Source organism: Aptenodytes forsteri, unplaced genomic scaffold, assembly GCF_000699145.1.
Source record: "Aptenodytes forsteri isolate BGI_AS27 unplaced genomic scaffold, ASM69914v1 Scaffold323, whole genome shotgun sequence".
NCBI lineage: Eukaryota > Metazoa > Chordata > Aves > Sphenisciformes > Spheniscidae > Aptenodytes > Aptenodytes forsteri.
This window is the reverse complement of record NW_008795323.1, coordinates 51,558-72,537: the sequence shown is the minus strand read 5'-3', so window position 1 is coordinate 72,537 and position 20,980 is coordinate 51,558. Positions and strand designations below refer to the sequence as shown.

The 20,980-nt window shown below is 47.2% G+C and overlaps 2 protein-coding genes across 2 annotated transcripts in view; one reads left to right on the top strand and one right to left on the bottom strand.

The window, feature by feature from the left end:
* DERL3 (derlin 3) overlaps positions 1-5,062 on the top strand; it is an 8,445-nt gene extending 3,383 nt beyond the window's left edge. The window contains exons 2-7 of the mRNA XM_009280023.1: positions 34-163; positions 928-1,001; positions 1,508-1,601; positions 3,095-3,290; positions 3,790-3,880; positions 4,442-5,062. Coding sequence (XP_009278298.1) covers positions 34-163; positions 928-1,001; positions 1,508-1,601; positions 3,095-3,290; positions 3,790-3,880; positions 4,442-4,556 — 700 coding nt within the window. The 3' untranslated portion in view covers positions 4,557-5,062. The remainder of the gene's footprint in view (positions 1-33; positions 164-927; positions 1,002-1,507; positions 1,602-3,094; positions 3,291-3,789; positions 3,881-4,441) is intronic.
* A 2,612-nt stretch (positions 5,063-7,674) lies between these two features.
* SMARCB1 (SWI/SNF related, matrix associated, actin dependent regulator of chromatin, subfamily b, member 1) lies at positions 7,675-19,375 on the bottom strand. The gene is made up of 9 exons (XM_009279965.2): positions 19,268-19,375; positions 18,560-18,589; positions 17,113-17,242; positions 15,741-15,878; positions 14,934-15,061; positions 14,197-14,363; positions 13,561-13,751; positions 9,034-9,165; positions 7,675-8,057 (listed from the first exon to the last, which is right to left on the bottom strand). Exons 1-9 carry the CDS (start codon positions 19,359-19,361, stop codon positions 8,018-8,020), a joined length of 1,050 nt encoding a protein of 349 aa, XP_009278240.1. The 5' UTR covers positions 19,362-19,375; the 3' UTR covers positions 7,675-8,017.
* Between the last annotated feature and the right edge of the window lie 1,605 nt (positions 19,376-20,980).

Sequence of the window (20,980 nt, the reverse complement as noted above, 5' to 3'; positions counted from 1 at the left end):
GTCCCTGAGGGGGTGCTGTGGTGGGGGAGCCAGGGGGCTGGCTGAGGGCAGTGGGTGCCCGGCGGCGGGTGGCAGCTGCTCTGCCTGTCTCTCACAGCAGCTGGAGTTCATCACCCCCTTCCAGCTGTACTTCAACCCCGACCTCATCTTCAGGAAGTTCCAGGTGAGGCCTTGACTGGGCTTCGGGGCCCCTCTTGCCCCTTCCCAGTGAGGGGTGGGTGCGACAGGCTGGGCCCTGGGTGTCTCGCTCCCCAGGGTGGTCAGGGAGTGCTGTATGATCCCAAGGGGCTTCTTTCCCACTACTCCAACCTTCTCTGATTGGCGGGAGCTGGGTCGCCAACATGGTGTCCCCTCTTGTCACAGACGCCTGGATGGAGATGGCTTCTTCCAGCCTTTCCCTGCCATACACCATCTCGGCATTTCCGGCGGGAGCTGGGTCGCCAACATGGTGTCCCCTCTTGTCACAGACGCCTGGATGGAGATTCCAGCCTTTCCCTGCCATACACCATCTTGGCATTTCCCTTTTTCCTTTACTCAAAACCTGTCTCTTCCTTTTCTGTGACACTGAGATGTTTGGCCAGCTGATGTCAGGCTGGGAGGGGAAGGCTTTATTGTAGAGAGGGATGAACAGCGATTTGATTTGATTTGATCTTTGGCTCTGGGTGCTGAATTGTGGCTGTTCATCCCTTCCAGAAAAGTAGAGAAATCTTCCTTCCCACACCTGGAAGGGCAAGATACTCTGATGTGGGCAATGGAGGGAGGTCCCATGTGAAGGTGGTGCAGCTGTCTGGTGTCCTGGGATAGTTCTGAGTGGATGGGTGCATGGCTGGGCATCCCCAGTGGATAGGGTGATGGGCTGCTGTACATGTGATGGGGAGAGACCTGTCTGTCCACCTCCTTTTTTCTCTTCTCTCTCTTCTCTTTCAGATATGGAGGCTGATCACCAACTTCCTCTTTTTTGGGCCCCTGGGATTCAGTTTCTTTTTCAACATGATATTTCTGTATCCTTTGGTCTCAATGAAGCTCTCTGCTCCCTTTTTGGCTTAGACGTGATTCCCCCTGTCCATCTTCCTCCCCAGGCTGACTTGTCTTGGCAGCAGTCTAGGGCTGTGGATTCTTCCCTTGGCTCTTTTGGTCTGAATTGAAGCCATTCCCCTGACAAGTCTGGCCACCTCCTGCACCTCCATCTCTGCTTGCTGCAGGGCAGCCCCTGCCAAAAGGCTGAAGAAGCTGGCAGTGCTGCTGCGGCTCATGCTGGAGAGCAGTGCCCATTCCTGGGGCGAGCTCTGGCTGGAGCACAGCAGATGCCTCTTTCTTTCCCTGGGGTCAGTAGTATGAGGTGAAGTTTGCACTGTTCTGCTCTGGGGCTTGGACACCTGGCTGACAGCTTCCTGTGATGAAATAGCTTGCAGTTGGCTTATTCCCCATAAAGTCATGCTGTGGGGACACAGGGTGGCCAGCTGTTAATTTCCTATACTGCAACCCCTCCCTTCTCTCCTGCTCTCAGGTACAGGTACTGCCGCATGCTAGAAGAAGGCTCCTTCCGTGGAAGGACGGCTGACTTTGTCTTCATGTTCCTCTTTGGAGGGTTTCTCATGACAGTATCCTTTTGAGTCGGTTGAGACTCATTGGTGTCTTCTGAGATGCTGTGGAAAGTGTGGGGCTTGTCTGCTGGTGCTCTGTATCCTGGCTGTATTGTGTGGTGCGTAGCAGGTACCTGCCTGCTGACGAGAACAACTGGCTTGTGAGCCGCCTTGGTGCCATGGGCCAGAGAGCCGTGTTGTGCCCCTTGCCTGCCAGGCTCATGCCCTGAGGCTTGGGAGAGCTCTGCTGAGCATGTGGTGGAGGGGCAACTTCTGGCTGTATGGCACAGCTTGTGCTTGTCGTCTTGCCCACCCTTTTCTCCTGGCCTGTGCCTCACCCAGTATGCTTAGATCGGAAGCAAAATACAGGAAAAGCTGCCTGTACTTGTGTTGGTGTCTGCAGAAGTGCTGAATGCACCTGGTAAGGGGATGGGCTGCCTGATCCCAGAAGAGGACGTGTGGCAGTGTGCTCGGGAAGCTCAGCCTGAAAGGAAGCCCCTTGTTATGCTCTGTGAGAAACTGTCCGGCTGCGGCAGGGCAACTGTGTCTGATCTCTGGTGGGTGGAGCACACTGCAGCGCTGCTACCATTGGCATGAGGCTGGCTCAGAAAACCAAGCTGCAGCTGCAGGGAAGAACACGGAACTATAAGGACAAGGAGTGGGGTGCCCACATACTGTCTGCTGTCAGCACGTCAGGCAGTGTGAGCCCAGTGCTCTGTCCTTGCAACCTGTCAGTGGCTGGAGATACCGTCACACATCTTAAGTTCTTTTATTGTAGGACAAAATAGTTTGATGGGGAGAAACATCTCCCTCCCAAGCATAAAGCCTTTTCTGAATGTCTTGCTGCTGTCTTATGCAGATGGCTCAGAGCACTGCTCTCCCCACAGAGCTCTGCATGAAGCTGTGTGAACTCTCATGGCTGTTGGCCACCCTCGGGTGTTTGGCTAGTCAGTGTCCAGGTGCCTGCAGCAGCCACGTGCTTGGCCATAGGTGGATTTGGAGTCCAACTACAACAAGAGCAGGGGAATTTTTTGCCTCTGGCTCTCTCCTTGTGTTCTGGAGAAGAGGGTTGTGAATTGCAAGAGCCATCTCACTGCTGAAATTCTTCTGTAGAAGGCAGATACTGGATGTGAGCTGGTTGTTAATACGTGCCACGTGTCCCAAGTGCTGTAAGAATGTGAAGGCCCTTCTCTGAAGGTCGCTTTGTAGACATGACTATATGAGCTCCCTGGTCTCTGGTGGTTGTAGACAGCAGCTTAAGAAGTGAGCAATCTGTACATGCCACTCCAGAGTGTCTTGTTCTGGAGTGGCAGGGAGGGAAATGTGGTGTGCGAGGGTGGGGGAGGTGGTACATCTCAGCCAGCCCAGGAAAGGTTTGGTGGAATGGGCAATGTCTTGCATGCTGCGATCAGCTGCCTGTAGTTCTGGGTTTCCTAGTCACAAGGCACCCTGTGCTGCCTGGAGGTGGTGCACAGGGTGGGTAGGTTTTTCCTTGACTCGGTAGTTCCTAGCTATTTGGACTCTTTGCCAGCCTGTTTTTCCTGGGCCAGGCTTTCACCATCATGCTGGTGTACGTGTGGAGTCGCAGGAACCCTTATATCCGCATGAACTTCTTTGGGCTTCTTAACTTCCAGGCCCCCTTCTTGCCCTGGGTCCTGATGGGATTCTCTCTGCTCCTGGGCAACTCCATCATCATCGACTTACTGGGTACGTCAAAGCTGGCGGGTGCTGGGAACAAGGGCACTTTGCAGCCACAGTGCTCTCTATTCTTACAGATGCTACTGGGGCACTAGCACCGTCTCTTGGTTTCATCTTCAGATGGTGGGTTTCCTAAAGTGAGCTGGCTGAGGTTGCTGGGTGACCAGCCTCGTGCCTGAGCTCTTGCTTGTGACCTGCATTTTGCTGTGTCTTCCCCAGGGGCAGAAGTTGGGTATGGTGAGCTCTGCCTGACACTTGTGCTGTGTCTCGTCTCCTGGGTGCCTGGTGCTGCCTTCAGGCTGACAAGCTCCCTGCCTGCTTGTGTGCCAATCACAGCAAACTGCCTGGCCCTCTGACACTGCAGCGCAGGTGGCTCTGGTGGGAGCTGGGGCATGGGTACACAGCTGAGGGATTCTTGGAGCTTCATCCTGCTTAAGCTCCCAGAAGCTCTGGTTCAGCTGGCGAAGGAGTCACAGCTGGGCCTGACCTTGGTGACATCTCTCTCCAGGGATTGCAGTGGGTCACATCTATTATTTCTTGGAAGATGTTTTCCCCAACCAGCCTGGAGGAAAGAAGTTGCTGTTAACCCCTGGCTTCCTGTAAGTAAAGCTGATTCTTTCTGGGCTTTGCTGTGTTGCTTCCCAGCCTGGGTCACTTTCATAGCAAACTCTGGTCTGTGATGGCGTTGGGTGACCATAGGACACAATTGCACGCTAATAGCACCTCAGCTTGACAGTTTATGCCTCTGCTGCAGAAAGCACTGGCACTTTGCACATTATATACATACGTACTCAGGGTCCATAAAGCAGTTGCTGGTACCTTAAGCTTTGCTAGTTGAACTGGAGTGTTCTTACTGCTTGTGGAAATGCTAGATGCAGGTAGGATTTTTTTCTGATGTATTTCTGTAGTTTAAGAAAGCAGAATATGTTCTGCTTCATGCTGAGGATCAAGCTGACCTAGAGATCAAGGAAGCAGGTACTGTCATTGTTACATAGTGAGCTGAGCAAAAGAACAGTTAGTGCTGGTGCAATAGGCAGGTGGTTGTGGCATACAGCCAAGCCCCATGAAGGGTTAGGATGTTCCTAGGAGGGCTGGGGGTTTTGTCCTCAGCTCACTTTCCTAACCTGCCTGCTTGGTGGGATGGGCATGTCCCTCGTCAGGAAGATGGTATTTGACACACCTGAAGAGGATCCCAACTATAACCCTCTCCCTGAGGATCATCCAGAAAACCAACCTAGAGACCAAGACCAGAACCAGCAGCAGCATCCACAGTAACACAGGGGACTTCTCCGTGTGGCCAGATTCCTCTCTTCCAGCTGGACTTACGCTGTGGCCCAGAGATCCTACTGGAATAACACCAGTTGCCATTCCGATGTGTAATGTTTCACTGTTTGTATGGGTAACCCATCTTCCCCTTGTACCAAGTGGTTCCACAGAGCTTTGCACGTAAGAACTGATGAATGCTTATGGAGGTATTCTAGGAACAGGGACTGGAAGCTGTGATGGCCCCTCAGTTACCCAGTGGGGAATAAGTATCAAATGGGGTGTTAAACCAGTTACTCCTTCTCTTGCTGTGTGCCAGGTCACTCTTGCCCTCTGTACAAAGACTAATGCTCCTGGCTCTCACTGTTGCGAGACCTCTTTGTGGGCTTTCAATGAAGTAGTACTCCCAACTCTACCATGGTAGAATGCAGCTCAGCCTCTTCCTTTCCTCTAAGTCCCCCACTCCTTTTTCAGTTGTTGTTTCCAAAGAGTCTTTACATTAAAGTCTTTATTTTTCAGTTGTGTGTCCATTTCTGCCAGGGGCAGAGGCAGCAATTCATCAGTACTCATCAGGACTTTGCTCAAAACTGCCAGGCTGCTTGCTTGGGCTTTTCTTTTTTGGTGGGGAAAGTTCAGGCTAGCTGGAAGATGTCCTTCCCCTCTTCTGTCAGCAAGACTGCAGAGCGTGAGAAGGGGCTGGGGGGGGTGGGGGCAGATGTCTAGTTGGAGAAAGGGAAGCCTGGGAAAGGACAGGGGACAGAGCTGGACACTTGATCCAGGCAGTGACTGGAAGTAGCACTTGACACTAGTAATAAAGGCTGTCTGCACATGCAGTGTAATTCCACTCTTGTTGAATTTTTTAGTTCTGAAACATCTGAATTTTAGGGGAAAACTAAACAAGCTAGTCCCTACCATGAACAGCTGTACTAAATGGATTTGATCATTTTTGCTAATGCAGTACACACTGTGCTTGTACCAGACCTCAAAGCCTTTGGAGTAAATCTGCAAACATTGTATCTTACGATAGCTCATTTGGTAACGTTGCTGCCTGCTCAGCTAGACAAGCTTGCAAACCACCACTAAAACTACTAAGAGAAATGTCCGTAACCAGCATCTAAATAAGAATAATGATATAGAAGCCTTGTGGCAAAGGAAGATTGAACCACAGCCGGCCCCCCCCCCCCCCCCCCACATGGGCTTCCCATGAAAACACCTTTTTTATGAAAAATCAGACTTCATTTGAACACGCTATTTTGCTGCACTTATGTTTCCCTCTAGGAAGAGGATGAAAGAACTGCACAGATGGTAATCTTGTTCTAGAAGACACAGCGGTACTAAGGGCTAAGCAGCCTCAGACTCGACAGGTACTCACTGTGTGCTTTGCTCATGACCTAAGAACACAGAGCTGGCGTTTCAATCCCTGGAAAGGGTTTGTCTTTAAAGTCTGCAGATGTTCTGTTTTAAATTGCTTCTGAACGGGACTTTGAAATGCAATAGCTGGGCTACACTTTTAGCTAGGGTACTAGATTAACCTAAGGAGTTGTGATTACAGAGCAAGAAAGCTGCTCCCAGCTGTTCCCCAGCAGTCCTAACACATGGAGAAAGCTGGCAGAAGTTCTCATCTTTCTGGGACTTGGCCCCCTGTCCTGCCTTGCCTCTGGCTGCTTGGAGGGACAATTCCTACAGCCTCTCTGGGGCTTGAGAAGCAGAGGGAGGTACTTATAAACTCACTACAGAAGCTGCAGTCCTTGTGTGTTCATACCTTGTCGTGAACTTTAGGATTAGGTAACCACAAGCTTCACAGTAATTAAAAAATTGCACCACAGATGCTAGTTTAAGGCTACAGCAGTTTCCTGCTTGTTTTGGTCAAATTCCCTGAAGAGGCTGCTTGCAGAAGTACCTGATCATAACAAAGAGAGGCTGAAGTGCTCTCAGGAAGAGTTGGAGTTTTTATGTCCATGAGGCAAAATATGTGTTCTACATGGGAGGCTGAGATGCAGCAGGAGTCCCAGGTTTTGTCTTACTTGCTGAAATAACCTTTCAATCTCTCCAATAAGGAATAATGGATAGAGTACTGCTGTGGCACAGGAGCCTAGGATAAGACTGCAATAATACTGCTAAATTGCAAGTTTTTGGTTTCTGCAGACTAACATCTGGAAAAAGTTCCCTCCCACCCAGGAATCAGAAGTGGCTCTGCTATTACTCAAGTCTAAACAAGATAAATTAAGGCCGGAAAGTGTTTTTCGACTGTGCTAGCAGTGTGGGTGGATCAGCAAGGATCGTAAAACCTATTGGCTTTATCATAAAGGCCTGAACATAACTGTCAGGCTGCCAGCAAAATCTGCCCTGCTTGCAACACTCGTCAGTTCTGGCAGTGCATGGTAGGAACTCTATCAAAGAGCTAGTGTACCTCAACGGCAAGGTAGATTCTAATTAGTTTTTTAAGCAAGCTTGAATTTTTTTAATCTCACTTCAATGGATTTTCTGTTTTTAAACTTCCCAGGGAAAGACAGGTTGTTTCTAGGGTTGCAAAATCCTGACACTGCAGCGCTAAGGGTATTTAAGACACCCACTTTGCTTTGGGTGCTCTGTGCACTGTAACTGGCAGCTATGTGGGCTGACAATGACCACAGCAAAGCCACTCGCTGAGGAGAAGCTGCAGTCTCAGTAACTGCAGGCTTCAACTTTTGTACCAGTTCAGAGACTTTGTTGTTTTCCAGATGCGGTCTTCACAGAAAAAAGGGTTCACCACACAGCAGGTTGACATCTGACAGAAAGGAATGTTAAGTTTGTGGCTTCAGTTAAACTGTTCTACCCTTGTCAAGTAAGCCAGCTGAACACCTCACCGAGTTCATTACAGACTGCACCAAGTGTGGTAACAGACCAGTCCTTTAGAGAGGTGTTTGCTGCTTCTAGTTTTAAGTCTCATTCTCACTTTCCCCTGCAGCAAAGGGTTTCGAGCTGTTTTATCTGTTGAAGTAAAGCACTCAGGTTCCACCATGCTTCAGGAAAACTGAATGCATGTGGGTGTTCAGCATTATACCCAAAAGCATTAATATTAGGCCCCAGGACTGCTCAGTTACCAGAATAGCACAAAACATGGCAAGATTCACTATGCATTCAAACTTACTGAACTCAACCTAAGTAGTATGCATTCCTTTTATTTAAAAAGTTGTCCTAATAGTGCATGTTGCACCTATACAAAAGAATCTTTACACTGTCCACACACAGGTATATAAGGGCTCCAACAGCTGCCACAGGTCTCAGCTAGGTCACGTGCTAACGCAGTGTTCTTGGTACGTGGCATTTAGGTGGAGGGGATGGGGGCAGAAGTCAGCAGTACTGGGAACTCTTGGCAAGTGGAATGTGTGTCCCCTTCAGGGACAGAGAGACCCCTGCCAATCCTAGATCCATTTGGGGAGAAGAATAGGGATAAAGTCTGTAGGAAGAGCACCAGTGTCACAACAGGAAGATTACCAGGCTGGAGCAGTATTGGCCAAACGTCTCATGCGCCTAGGAGAGACAGAAAGAGGTACAGTAAGTGCTGGTTACAGTCACGTGAAATCTTATTAAAACCAACACTTTTGGGGAGGCTGCCACAGATTTGTGAACTCTGTAGACAGGTTTATTGCATAGACAGACTTCCTTGGTCACCTCAGAGTGCCCGTTGATATGTTTAAGACACTATTTTCAGTTAACAGCTTTTAAGACACTTTTGCTCATTAACTTGGATTGAGCCAATCACTGCTGAAAACTATTCAGACAGCCATAGCTGAGAAGCAAAATAATTATGAATCTGTTAATCAGCAGTAAAAAAAAATCCTGGGAAAGAGCTGAGCCAGCATATTTACTGTTCCCACAATGTATCTTTTGGAGAGATTCTAGCAGTTCATTTATATCTGCCAGGAGCATTTTCACCAAGTAGGAGCAAGTGCTCTCGACCGCTTGTCGAACACCACTCAGTGGGTCTCTCTGGTGCGCAGAGCTCCTCCTGGAATCACAACAGTGTTCCCATGCTGGCAAACAGACTGGCATCAGTCAGGCTGGAGCCGGGAGCTTGCCTGTTCCTACATCAAACAGCACTTCACCCTACATAAAAGGAAGCCTTGTGGTAGGATTCTAGGTAGCATGACAGTGCATGAAACTCCAGTATTTTTGATGAATGACTTCCTACAGAAACAAATCCCCCTGCACAAGCAGAGAGCCCAGGGAAAAGAAAAAAGGGAAAAAAAAAAAAAGAAACTTTGCTTCAAGCAGGAAAAGTAGAGATTTAGTTAAAGTTAAAAGTTAAAGTAGAGATTTAAATGTTTGTGGAGCAAGGTGATAACAGTTTAATATCCTGAAGCTAAAGGGATATGAGTTTCTGTTGTGGTGTGCAAGTTTGAAATCCAGCCAGTTGGCTCTCACCAGAGAAACACAAACATCAAAGCTTTTAACTTCTGTCTTAGAGACAGGCCAGAATGAGAACTGTCTGAACGAGTGGCAGCACCTTGTATTTCTGTCCTGGTCTCTGATCTTCTTTTCCATCTCGGCATCTGTGAGGGTTTCCAGAAGAGGGCACCACTGGTCAGCATCCCCCGTGTTGCGAATGGCAATTTCCACAGTCGGCAAAGGGTTCTCGCTGCAAGGCAGGACAGAAGGCAACAAAGCAACATTCATCAGTGGTCCCAGAGCACTCCTCTGGGTTACCAGCTCAGGTGCGAGACACAAGGACAACAGAGCATCATTTACAGTGTTTCAGGCTTAAGCATTCGTTCTTAGCCCTGCTTAGTACAGTCTGGTTCCCAGAAGCACACGAGGGACTGATGGTTACAATCTTGTGGAGCCTGAAGCTTCTGGGAGACCAACTACAACCATCTCCTTTCACCACCAGAGAGGGGTTTCTCAGAGCAACTGTGGCTGACGCAGTTCTCTCCCGCAAAGGCCATTACGTAATTGGCTGCCAGCGTTCAAACCCAGTAAGTACAGGCAAAGTTCATACCAGTTTATTGGTGCTGGGAGCGCTTCCCCCAGAGCAGCAGCTGAGCAGGGACTCTTAACAGGGCTCTTTGTCCAGCTTTGCCGTTCCGCAACTCTGACTTCCTAGCTGTAGTTTGCTTTGCACACCTCTGACAGCTCTTCCCTGGCAAAAGTCTGGCTTTCTGGGAGCCTGATAGTGGAACAAGCATTGTTCTCCCAATTGCCATGGAAAGGGTAGTCTTTTAGGACCTGCTGTTGCAACCAGAGGCTGTGGCTACCACCCTGCACAAGCAATGAAACACCAGGCTCTGTCCCAGATCACAAGATCTGCTCCTCAGAGAGATCTCTGCCCTGAGCAGCTGCATTGTCACATGCACAAAAATATTTACTGCTTCAGTAGCCACTTTTCAGTAAAAGTCAACAGGAACTGACCAGGAGTAGCTTCCCAAATATTGACAGTGGAGCCGGAAGCCCAGCATAAATACAGAGGAGCCTCAGAATGTAAATGTTTGCTTTGAATTCTAGAAAGTGGCTCAGCCTGAGCTGCACAAAGTGTGTCTGTGAGAGGAGCCCTGCGGCAGGTGTGCACACACATCCGGCCCCCTCCCCGGGGACATGCCTCCCTGCACAGGATTGCAGCGCTCATGGGCAGCCCTCTCATTCCCCCAGGAAGGAACTCAAATCGCCATGGGAACAGACAACGTCTGCATCAAAGCTATTAATCTAGAATAACAAGTCTTCAAAGTAATGCTACAATGAAAAATTAATCCAAGGCCTTTGGCATCTGATCCTAGGAGGAAGCTTTAGTCAAATCTACTTCCAGCATTGCTGACGTCCACTAAGCAACACTCAAAACCAGGAATTTCATCTTAGCCCCAGATTGCTACACATTCCAGACTAAATGCTAGATCTTAACTGGCTTTTTTGACTTGATAGCATGGTCTCTATCTCATTTACCATGCTTAACACTGAGCACCCACTAAAATTAAATGGGGGTTGGAAAGCCAGCCTCATGCGCAGAACGTAATTGCAAGCCAACTCAGATACCACACTTCTATAATGCAGAATCAGAGATAAACTGAAAAAATCCTCCCTCATCTCCCAACTTCCAAAGTAAGACAGCTCCCCCTCCCCTGTTATTTTTTGATCAAGAGGACAGTGCTGCTGGCAGAATGACTGAAATGCACTGTCAGCTGCAGGATTCCCAGCAGAGCAAGACACTCCTGCTGTTAGGGTCCAGGCCTCTGGCAGTGGTGCCACGGGCACGCCAACAGGGCAGGGAAACGTCTTTGGAAAGGGCGATTCCTCAGGCACGTGGGTTTGGTGTGTGAGAGAACCTGTGCTATCATTCAAGTCTTGAAGGCAAAACTCTGGCTATGAAGCACTGCCTGCCACCACTAGAAACACTCAGTACCGAGATGGGAAACATCACAGCACACCGTCCCCCTGAAAATCCCATAAGCATCAGTTACCTGTCTGCTTCCAGTCCTGCCCCTTCCCACTGGGCTTTCAGGCTCTCCTTGTTTTGCACAGAGCAGGCCAGCTGAAAGAACTGCCCTGGCTTTCATCCGCTAGAAGACAGTTTCACCTCTCCCTCTCCCCCAGATGATTAAGAGGCACATGACTCCTCAAACCCCCAGTCCCTTGAGATATTAAGGTTCTTTTGATACATCTAAAGCAGACCCTTTCCTTACATCAGTGGAATGACTTTGGAGCAACCACCACTCCTGTGGTTTGGGAATTCAGGAACTAACCAACCACAGAACCCAAATATCATTAATCACCGTAAGGTTTCAAAAGTACTCCTTTGCTGGAAGAAAAAAGGGAAGAGGAGGACATGTTTGTACTATGACACAAAACGAGGTTTAAATCAGGTGTTTTTCCTCCCTGAACAGCTCATGTCTACATACTTTGTTCTGTTAGGGTTCCCTTCCTAGATTTTGATTCTCCCCCTTGCAATATTGCCACAGTCTAAAGAAGGTCTGAAATATACCTGTTTGAACTACCCCTAAAAGGAAGCACTCCTTAGTTACCATGGCCAGATACATGTTTTTAGAGAGAATAGCGTGAAGTTAGCATTAATATAACCGAGAGCGCCTGAGCAGCACTGACTAAAACTTTACTTGCTGCAAGTTACAGAGACTGATAGGAAGCAAAGGGAGAAATGAACCCCCCTCGCAACAGTTACATGTGCACAGATTAATTTCTTAACTCAGATACCTGCAATACATGGAGAAGCACAGGAAGGAGGGAGAACATTTAGTGTTCACTAGATGTGGACAAAGCCTGCCTCTGATGCACCAAGTGACAACAGTTAGGAACAAATGCCCTGTGGGTTGGGAGGCAGTATGCTAAAAAGTTGTCAAAGTAAATTAACTGGGAAGGTAAATAAATGGTAAGTAGAAAAGAGGGCTTCCTGGCCAGTATGGTGTGAACAGGGCCACCTCTCTGCTTCAAGGAGGATATGAAGAAGAAAGCTCAAACTCCTGGGAATGCTCAGGCAACAAGGAGTCCTACTAAACCTTCCAGAAGTGAACTCGCTCCCTGCCATAGCTAGCTTAAACTACAGACAACGTCTACTTCACATTGGCTCCAAGGTCTGCGTCTACCAGCGGGGACACTTTCATTCTCTGTTACCAGAGACTACAATGCAGACAGTGCTAGCTCACTTCTGTCATGGTTATAATGCACCCAGCAGCAGGGAAGGAGAGGCAGTACTACAGGTATCAGACTCCCATCTACCACCCTCCAAGTTTCCATCATTTCTCAGGAACGCACACCCACTGTTCTGTTGTTACAGTTTGATGTGGTCACACACTGGATCTGCAAATATCAGTCAGCTGCTGTGGATGGAAAGGTAGAAGTCACCTCCCCACCTCCGTGAGGAGAAGGGACATCAGCAGGATGGACACACAACCTAACAGTTTCAGCAGAAGAGTTTAATTCCCACGTGGTAAAGAGTCCCTTTCCATTTTCTAATATGAACCACTCTGGGGATTATTTTAGAACTGAGTAGTTGCTGTGGAAGATTTTCAGGATAAAAATAACCTCCAGAGGAAGCAGAGTGAGACTAGTGGAAGAGCAACTGGTCCAGAGCAGATCTGTGCCCGTTTTCCACAGAAGGTTGACTAGACAAGAAACCTTTGGATGGAGAAGGAGGAAGGAGCCGAGCTCATGGCAGCAGCCAGCTGCCCCACAGCCTCCAGCTCCTCCTCGCTTACCCCCACACCAACTACTCATTGCCCTCTCCCTGAGGCAGGACAGGGCTGGGCATGTTTCCCTTTGCTGCCCAGGTAGGTCATCCTGCTCCCTTGAACTGACCTCTACAAAACTGGTGTCAACAGTACCATTCCCTCACCTCTGCAAATACATCATTTGCTGAACTCTCAAACTTCCTCAACTGTCACCATGACCTGAGGTCAAAAAACCTCCCAGCGCACATTAAGGGATACTTACAGCCTGCAGACTCAGCAACATGCTGAGGATAACATCAGTACAGTAACTCACCACAGAACACTGCGCGGCACAACTGGAAACGATTATCATTAGGAGACAAGTTACAAAGCCGACTAATCAAACCTGACACTGCTGCATTCCAGCTGTGAGAAGGGCCTATGATCAAGCCAACTTTAATGTCAGCCAGGGTAGAGAGCTACAGTTTCAATCAGTCTTAGTTCAAAACACCAAAGCTTGAGACTGTGGATGACCCAAGTCAGGCAAAGCTGGCGAAACAGAAACGTATCTGGGGCTCATCATTAGCACACACTAGAAGAGGGAGACACAAGGTATTCAGTCACTGTTAATTACAACAGCCTTTCATTCTGCAGCAAAAGCTGACATTTCATCAATATTTGGTCCTGAAATGTATTACACCCAACAAGAAAAGATACCTGAGCACAAGCACAAAAAATTGCAAGAAGGACAGAATGGGCGCAAGCCGTAAGGACCAATTTCAAATGAAACTTTCTGCATCAGGTCAGCTGTTCTAAGATTCAATGATGCTAATGCCCATGAAGTACGAACACACACCCATACTAGGAAGATGACAGTTCTGTACCTGAAGGCGTATGTCTTCTGATGCCAACTCAGCTGTCCCCGGATGCTGTAGGCAATAGTAGTGACAAACTCCCCACCCAGGCCAAGCTCTGAGCACAGTTTCAAGGCAAACTTCTCTGGTGAATTCTCCTTCTCTGACATGTCCCATTCAAACTGGTCTACAAGGGAGATGTTCCCTACGTGGATGTTTAGCTGGAGACAAGGGAAGAAACAGGTAATTTGTTTCCATTCTTGCAATAGTTTGTCAAAGGTAATTTAACTGAGGAGGCAGAGGCTGGAGAAGAGAAGCAGAGAGGTAACTCCTAGTTCACTGCATCTGCAGAGCTCCTTAACCGAATTCTGAACTACAGTAGCATGAAGACAGCTCAGCTTTGCTCACCAAGGTTCAGTTTTTCCAAAAGGACTCAACAATGCTTTCACTGAACTATTTAATCATCTTGGGGGCTGGCACATGAATGTTTCATAATCTGCCACCTTGGTTCTGTTCTCAATACAAAGGACAAAATGCAATCTGGACGCAGGACTGGAATTAAGAGCTCCTTCGCTCTGAGGGAAGCCTTTGTACTCTTCCTCCCCCATAACATAACTTGAGAAACCCAAATGGTTCAGCTCTCGTTCTACTGCCTTCCTGTATTACCTTAATAATAACTCGTTGGTCTGACTGATCTTCTAGGATACTGTCAGTTGGGTACGACTCAATCTGTTGTCGGATGGCAGAGGCAATAGCAGGGACAAAGGTCAAAGGATTCAAATCCAGGTCATCGCAAAGAATCTCAGAGAACATTTCTGGGGTCATTAGCTTTTCTGATACAGAACAAGAATGAACAGACGCTGTTAATTTTCTCAGAAATCAATGTCTGCCACTTACAGAATACACAAAATTAATCCCACAGCATGACAAAGGGAATCCCAAATGCATCACCTTTTGCTTTTAAAAGGGTGTTTTGTATCAGGTTTGCAAGGATGTGCACACTGACACAGGGACTTACAGCCTTCTTTACTTGCTCCATGGAGACAACACAGCTATGGTCTAGTAATCCACATGCATAAAGGAGCCATACACATGAACTGTTTTGTATTCAAGGTACCTCAGCTCACAGAATAGTCTCGGACCGCTGAGCTGATGAACGGGGTCAGGAGAACAGGCCAGCTAAACTCTTCAGATTACATGTGTCCAGGAATGACTGCAACCCATGGAAGTGGCAGAGCATTCACTAAGAGACATGAGAGCTGAATACAGACCAAAGTGGGACAGCTTTAAAGCTTTGTGTGTATAGGGTAAGGACATGCACACTCATGCTTGTTCTCTCTTCATATTTGGTGATGGATACAACTATATCTCTCCAGCCTCAGGAAATTCTCCTTCCTACGTACCATTCATGTTCCACGTAAACGCATCTCTGAGTTTCTGCCCATCAATTTCCATATCAAGCCTGATTGGAACCAGAACCTCCGGCTGGGATGCATTCTCATGGATCACTGCTGGGTCATGGTCATCAAAGCTAATACAAAGAGCAACAACATGGTATATACAACTAGCACATGACACATCTGGCATCCATAGAGGGAAGGCAATGTTTGTTGGAAGCAATCCCCACACTCCAACCCCCCGATCAGTTTTTAGACAGACTCCTCAAGGCAAGCTTACAGGGCTACGGTGACCAATACCAGTTTATCATCTTTTATTGCATCTATCATAATACATTCCTGCAAATAAAACAAGGCAGGTTTCCAGGATTACATTTTATCTTGGTTTCCTCAACTTTTATAATGGAAAAATAAAACTTAGTCATGAGCCACAGCAGCATTTTCCATTGAATAAATTAGATCAAAGTTGCTGGAGTATGTCAGCGGGAGGCAGCCTGTCCTTCACAGAGAGGGTTTGCAGGCTCCTCAAACGACAACTGCTCATCAAATCAGCAGAAAGTAGAAGGAACTCATCAGGAAAAGAACGAACCATTTTCCTGACAAACGGAGAGCCTCCTCTCTGAGCCATGGCTGGCTGCTGTAAGGAAGAGCTTCAAGACACACAATTTAACTAAGAACCTCCAAATTAGCGACCTGTAGGTCTTCTGTCAGTTTGAGATGAATCACAACGTTATAACAACACATCAGCACTACCCTGGCAGCACATCACGTTGGTAACCGTTTCCACTTTTCGGAAGCAGGAAGCTGTCCTACCACAGAGGGAACGTCCTCTTCTTATCCCTGCCCATGCGATTTCTGTTAATCGTTGTTGAGCATGGCACTGCATCCAGGTGATGAGAGCTGTTGGGCAGGGTCGGCACCCACTGATTGTTCCTCTTTGCCTTCTGTTCTCTGAAGAAGGAGACTGTATGTTAAACTGCAGACCCTGAGCACCACTGCTACGACTTAAAGTTTAAAATTATACCATTCCTTAAGCCCTATTATGAGCTCCTGCTATTTTATTCTGGAACCCTCAACAATATTGTTCCACTGAGAACTCATGTTCTACACTAGCCTCTGGGAAGCCCATTCTCCAGTTCACAATTATTCATCAGATATGAATCCAGGTGCACCATTATAAATACTAGGTTCATATTTGGATTTTCTGTCTATACTTTATAAAGGCACTGCTGATAAACGCACCGTCTCCAGAAGACAGTACGTGCAGAGAGCATGTTCTGCAAAACATCTGTTACAGCTGGAATGCAGTAATTGCAAAAAGAGCTGTATCATCAAACACTTATGTTTTTCTTCCTGTTGTATGTGGGCAGTAACCCACTCCTTACGGTCTGGAGATCTTCATTTGCCCAGCACTGCAAACGACTTAGCACAGACTGGCAAGCACCCCCCTGCACAATGGCCTGGGCTTATGCACTTTCTTGCACCTCCTGCCCAAGCTGACATCTTCCAAGCAGCTCCGTTCTGATCTTGGCCCTCACCGACGCTGGTTACCTGAGGTAGGTGGGAGGTTCTGTGCTGATAGACACTGCCTTATACTTCTCATCGTTTCCATCCAAGATCTCTTCCACTTCAGAGGCCTTTAACAGTGTCACGCTAGTGGCTAATGTTGTATAGCCATGATCTATTACCAGGAAAGATGCCAATAATTAACACGGAAAAGTACTACATAGCAATGTAGCATTAATAGGCTGCATAGTGAAAAGCCCTCCCTGCCACTGCAGGACACTGCCTTATACTTCTCATCGTTTCCATCCAAGATCTCTTCCACTTCAGAGGCCTTTAACAGTGTCACGCTAGTGGCTAATGTTGTATAGCCATGATCTATTACCAGGAAAGATGCCAATAATTAACACGGAAAAGTACTACATAGCAATGTAGCATTAATAGGCTGCATAGTGAAAAGCCCTCCCTGCCACTGCAGGAGGGACTAGAATAGGTTACCCAGCAGGATGGATGAGTGTGTGCCCCAAAGTCCTTTGCCCAGCACTGCAAACGACTTAGCACAGACTGGCAAGCACCCCCCTGCACAATGGCCTGGGCTTATGCACTTTCTTGCACCTCCTGCCCAAGCTGACATCTTCCAAGCAGCTCCGTTCTGATCTTGGCCCTCACCGACGCTGGTTACCTGAGGTAGGTGGGAGGTTCTGTGCTGATAGACACTGCCTTATACTTCTCATCGTTTCCATCCAAGATCTCTTCCACTTCAGAGGCCTTTAACAGTGTCACGCTAGTGGCTAATGTTGTATAGCCATGATCTATTACCAGGAAAGATGCCAATAATTAACACGGAAAAGTACTACATAGCAATGTAGCGTTAATAGGCTGCATAGTGAAAAGCCCTCCCTGCCACTGCAGGAGGGACTAGAATAGGTTACCCAGCAGGATGGATGAGTGTGTGCCCCAAAAGTCCTTTGGGCTTCATTTACCTTCTCGTAGACATTTAATTTGAGAGAAAGGTTTTGACATGGCATTTTGTACACATGGGATAAATGGAGATGACAAAACTTTCCACTGTCATTCCTGAGTTGCCGGAAGGCTCCACTCTCCCTCACGCACCAGGATGCTCTGCTACTGGGGTAGATTACTTGCACTGGAGCGACCAGAAACCCAGCCACAGTGCCTGGCACTAAAGAAATGTAATCTGGTTTTGACATCCATCTAAACAGCAGGAATAAATGTGACTTTCTTGGGAGCAGGGGTGGAATGTCTTAGTTAATACATGGCAATCCCCACCACAAAGCCTAGAGAAGAAATAGCATTCTAAAGACAAAAGCAGGATGACACCTTGGAATGATTGCATAGTGACAGAGCAAAGATTTGCAAAAGGCATCGGTATCTCTTTACCTTGTATAGTTACCCTGTTTATACTCTGTTAAAAACATCTTTCACTCGGACTAAGAGTCAAGACATGGGGAGGGTTAGAATTACATGAGCTTCTCTCAGGTACTACCACTGGATGAACCTCGTTCTTCCAGGGTGCAACTTATTTATAGACTCTGGTCATTTGTTATGAAATTTACTTAAGATGGAAGCAAACACTGCCAAAACAAAACTTCAGAAAAAAGTCCTTAAATCCTCATAATTATTAGATAAACTTTACATCTAACATGCTTTTACTTAAGGAGAGGAAGAGAAAAACAATTCTTTCCTACCCTGAGTTGCCCTTTGCAATCACATGGTTTAGCTCTGCACAGCTACATCTGCCAAAATGATGTAAAATCTCTCCCACAGCCTTCTGGGAGGAAAAGCCCAGAAAACAATAAATCCTCAGTGGACTTGAAGGTTGGAAATAGAAAGGCAGTGATCAATAGAAAAGCTGGTAAGACTTGGGAAAGGGGGAGAAACCTCAGGACAGCACTTACTGAATTACAGAGACCATCTGCATTTGAGAGTCCCGCTATGGTTCTCCCAAAGAAGAGTTAAGCATGTGACCAGGATGCACAATTAGGGCGACCACAGGGAGAGATCAGAGGAAGAGGATTAGACATCAATATATACTGTAATAGCACCAAAGGTCACAGTGGAGATTCTTCCTCTAGCACAGCTAAGAATAACACGCAGATAAGACTTACATCTTCTGGGACTGTGAGACCGCTGATTTTCTGTTGGAGGGGGGGAAAAAAAAAAAAAGAAAGCAACAGGTCAGCAGGATACTTGGAGGAAGGAGACATAAGTCCAGAATGAACCATTTATTTTTATTATGCTTTAGTCTAAAGAGTGTACAACAAGCCATATTGCTAAGAAATTTAACTGCTTGTTATTAGTTTCCCACCAAAAATAATACCGAGGCAGCTATATTCTCACTGTGGCAGTCACATCAGTAGCAACACACCACAACAAATTCTGGGAGGCATAAACATTCAGTCCCTGCAAGAAGCAAAGTTAAGCAAAGACGCACATCTTCAGTGGGGCATCCTTGAAACATTCCTGCCTATTTGACAAAAGAGACAAAAATGCCCCTCTTTGTCTATAAAAGACTCTTCTGGAATATGGTATTGATTTTGAGATGTGGCTTTTGCTTTGTGATGAATGCAGCCAACCCCAGGAAAGCCATGATAAATGTTTCGATTTTAGAACATTTTTCGTCAGTTGATGTTTGTTGCTAGGCTGAACCAGGAGCTACCAGTGCCGCCCCTGCAGAGTGCTCCATCACTGGGGCAATCTGAAGTGATTCGCACAGCCCTAAAGGTGCACAAGCTTCTGAATCGCCAGAGAGTTTTTCAAGGCAAAATTTCAGATTTCAGATAAACAGTACTGGGAACGTTTACACATCTTCTCACCATGTGAAGAGGCCACTATCTTCTTCCTTTCTTCCACTGTGGCTAGTCGCCTCCAGAGCGAGGGATATCTCTTGTACAGGGAACCCCGAAACATACGCAAGTAGTTTCCCACCTACAAGAAGAAAAGTGGAGACGTGGCCTGGTATTCCATTTAAGAGATTTTTAGCAGACGCTGAAACAAATTCAGCTCTTTGTAATGGTAGGAGGGACCTCCTAAGAGGATTTTTTTGTTTGTTTTTCATGATAGACTGACTGCACTGGGTTTGGCATCATATAGCACTGCAATTTTAGGGGCAATACAGAAAACAAAATTTTTTATCAGCACTTATTTCACTAGTCTGATACGAAAAAACTCCCATCCGTTGACAATAATCCATTTAATAGGGAAAAACTCCATTCATTTTCGTGTATTTTTGAACAACCTAACCTTTCTTTACTTCAATTTCTCTTTCAACGCACAATGCTCAGTAGGAATTAAATCAAACCAGATACCCAGCTCTCCGACAGTTACCACTTTTACTTTGAACCTCTGTGCTATCTAGACGTTGCTCAAATACAGCAAACGCCCAGAGACTTGTATTTTGTTTTAAATCCTCTGAACATGTAAAATGTGATTGCTGCCAATAATCCTCTTTCAAATTTACTTACCATCTGTAAAGCAGTTCTGCTCTTCCTGGCACAAGATCCTCACCTGTGCTGAAGGCTACAGCAGGACTTGCTGAACAACAGAACTATTTCTAGACTCTGAAATCAAATTTTTAGACTGGTAGTACACTGGCAGACTGCCACACAATACGTTTTTTTATTCCTTGTTTGACAAGACTCATTTTGATCTTAACATCTATTTTCAGGTAATTTTTAATTGTATCTGTTGTTCTACAGTGCTCATCAAGAGACAGAAATTAACGGTAGATAAAAAAAGGCAACCCTTTTTCCCCTTCCACGTGTCTGGCATGGCAATCTCGCAGATTAGCTGACTGCAGTTACAGTTCTTCTTTCAGACTTTACATTTCACATGAGAGTGAGGAGCCTTTAGTCCCCACTCAGCCTATACAGCTGGCAATTTAACTTACCCAATATTTCCTTTTTTGCATCAAGGGGGGGTGGCTAAAACATTTTTTTCCCGTTTCCAACCGTGATCATTTCCCTGGTGCTGAAGCACCAATGTTTCTTGCTTCAATAAAGCCAGTCTTCAGGGCAGCAGAACAGCCTCTCAGCATGAGAGAATATAGTCTCAGCACATACACCGGGGTGCTAAAATGCTGCATCCCGGCATTTGTTGGCAAGACTCATTTGCACAAGGCTGAGAAGCTGAGCTGGCCGATTTTGGTGGTGTTACTAAGCACAAAGGCCTAGGTGTGGACTTAATTACCTCACGGCATGTCAAATAATCCAAACTTCTGAACAAGTGTGCTACAAAAATTCGTAAATGGAGTATCAGGGAGCGGGGCCCCAGGCTGCGATCAGGTGAGCATCTGGGCTCTACGTACTCGCGCGTGTCTCCGAGAGCCGCCCTCACCGGGAGCGCTGGTCCCAGCACGGCTGAGGCTCTCGGGCGGAGCTCACCGTCCGGCCCCCAAGCAGAGCCCGGGCCCCCGCCGTCCCTGGCAGCGCGCCGCAAGCGGGGGCGGGCAGAGGGGACCCGCAGGGGCTGGAAGGCCGGTGCCCCCCCCCCCCCCCCAGGCCCCCCTCCCCCCCCTTTCACCCCCTAGT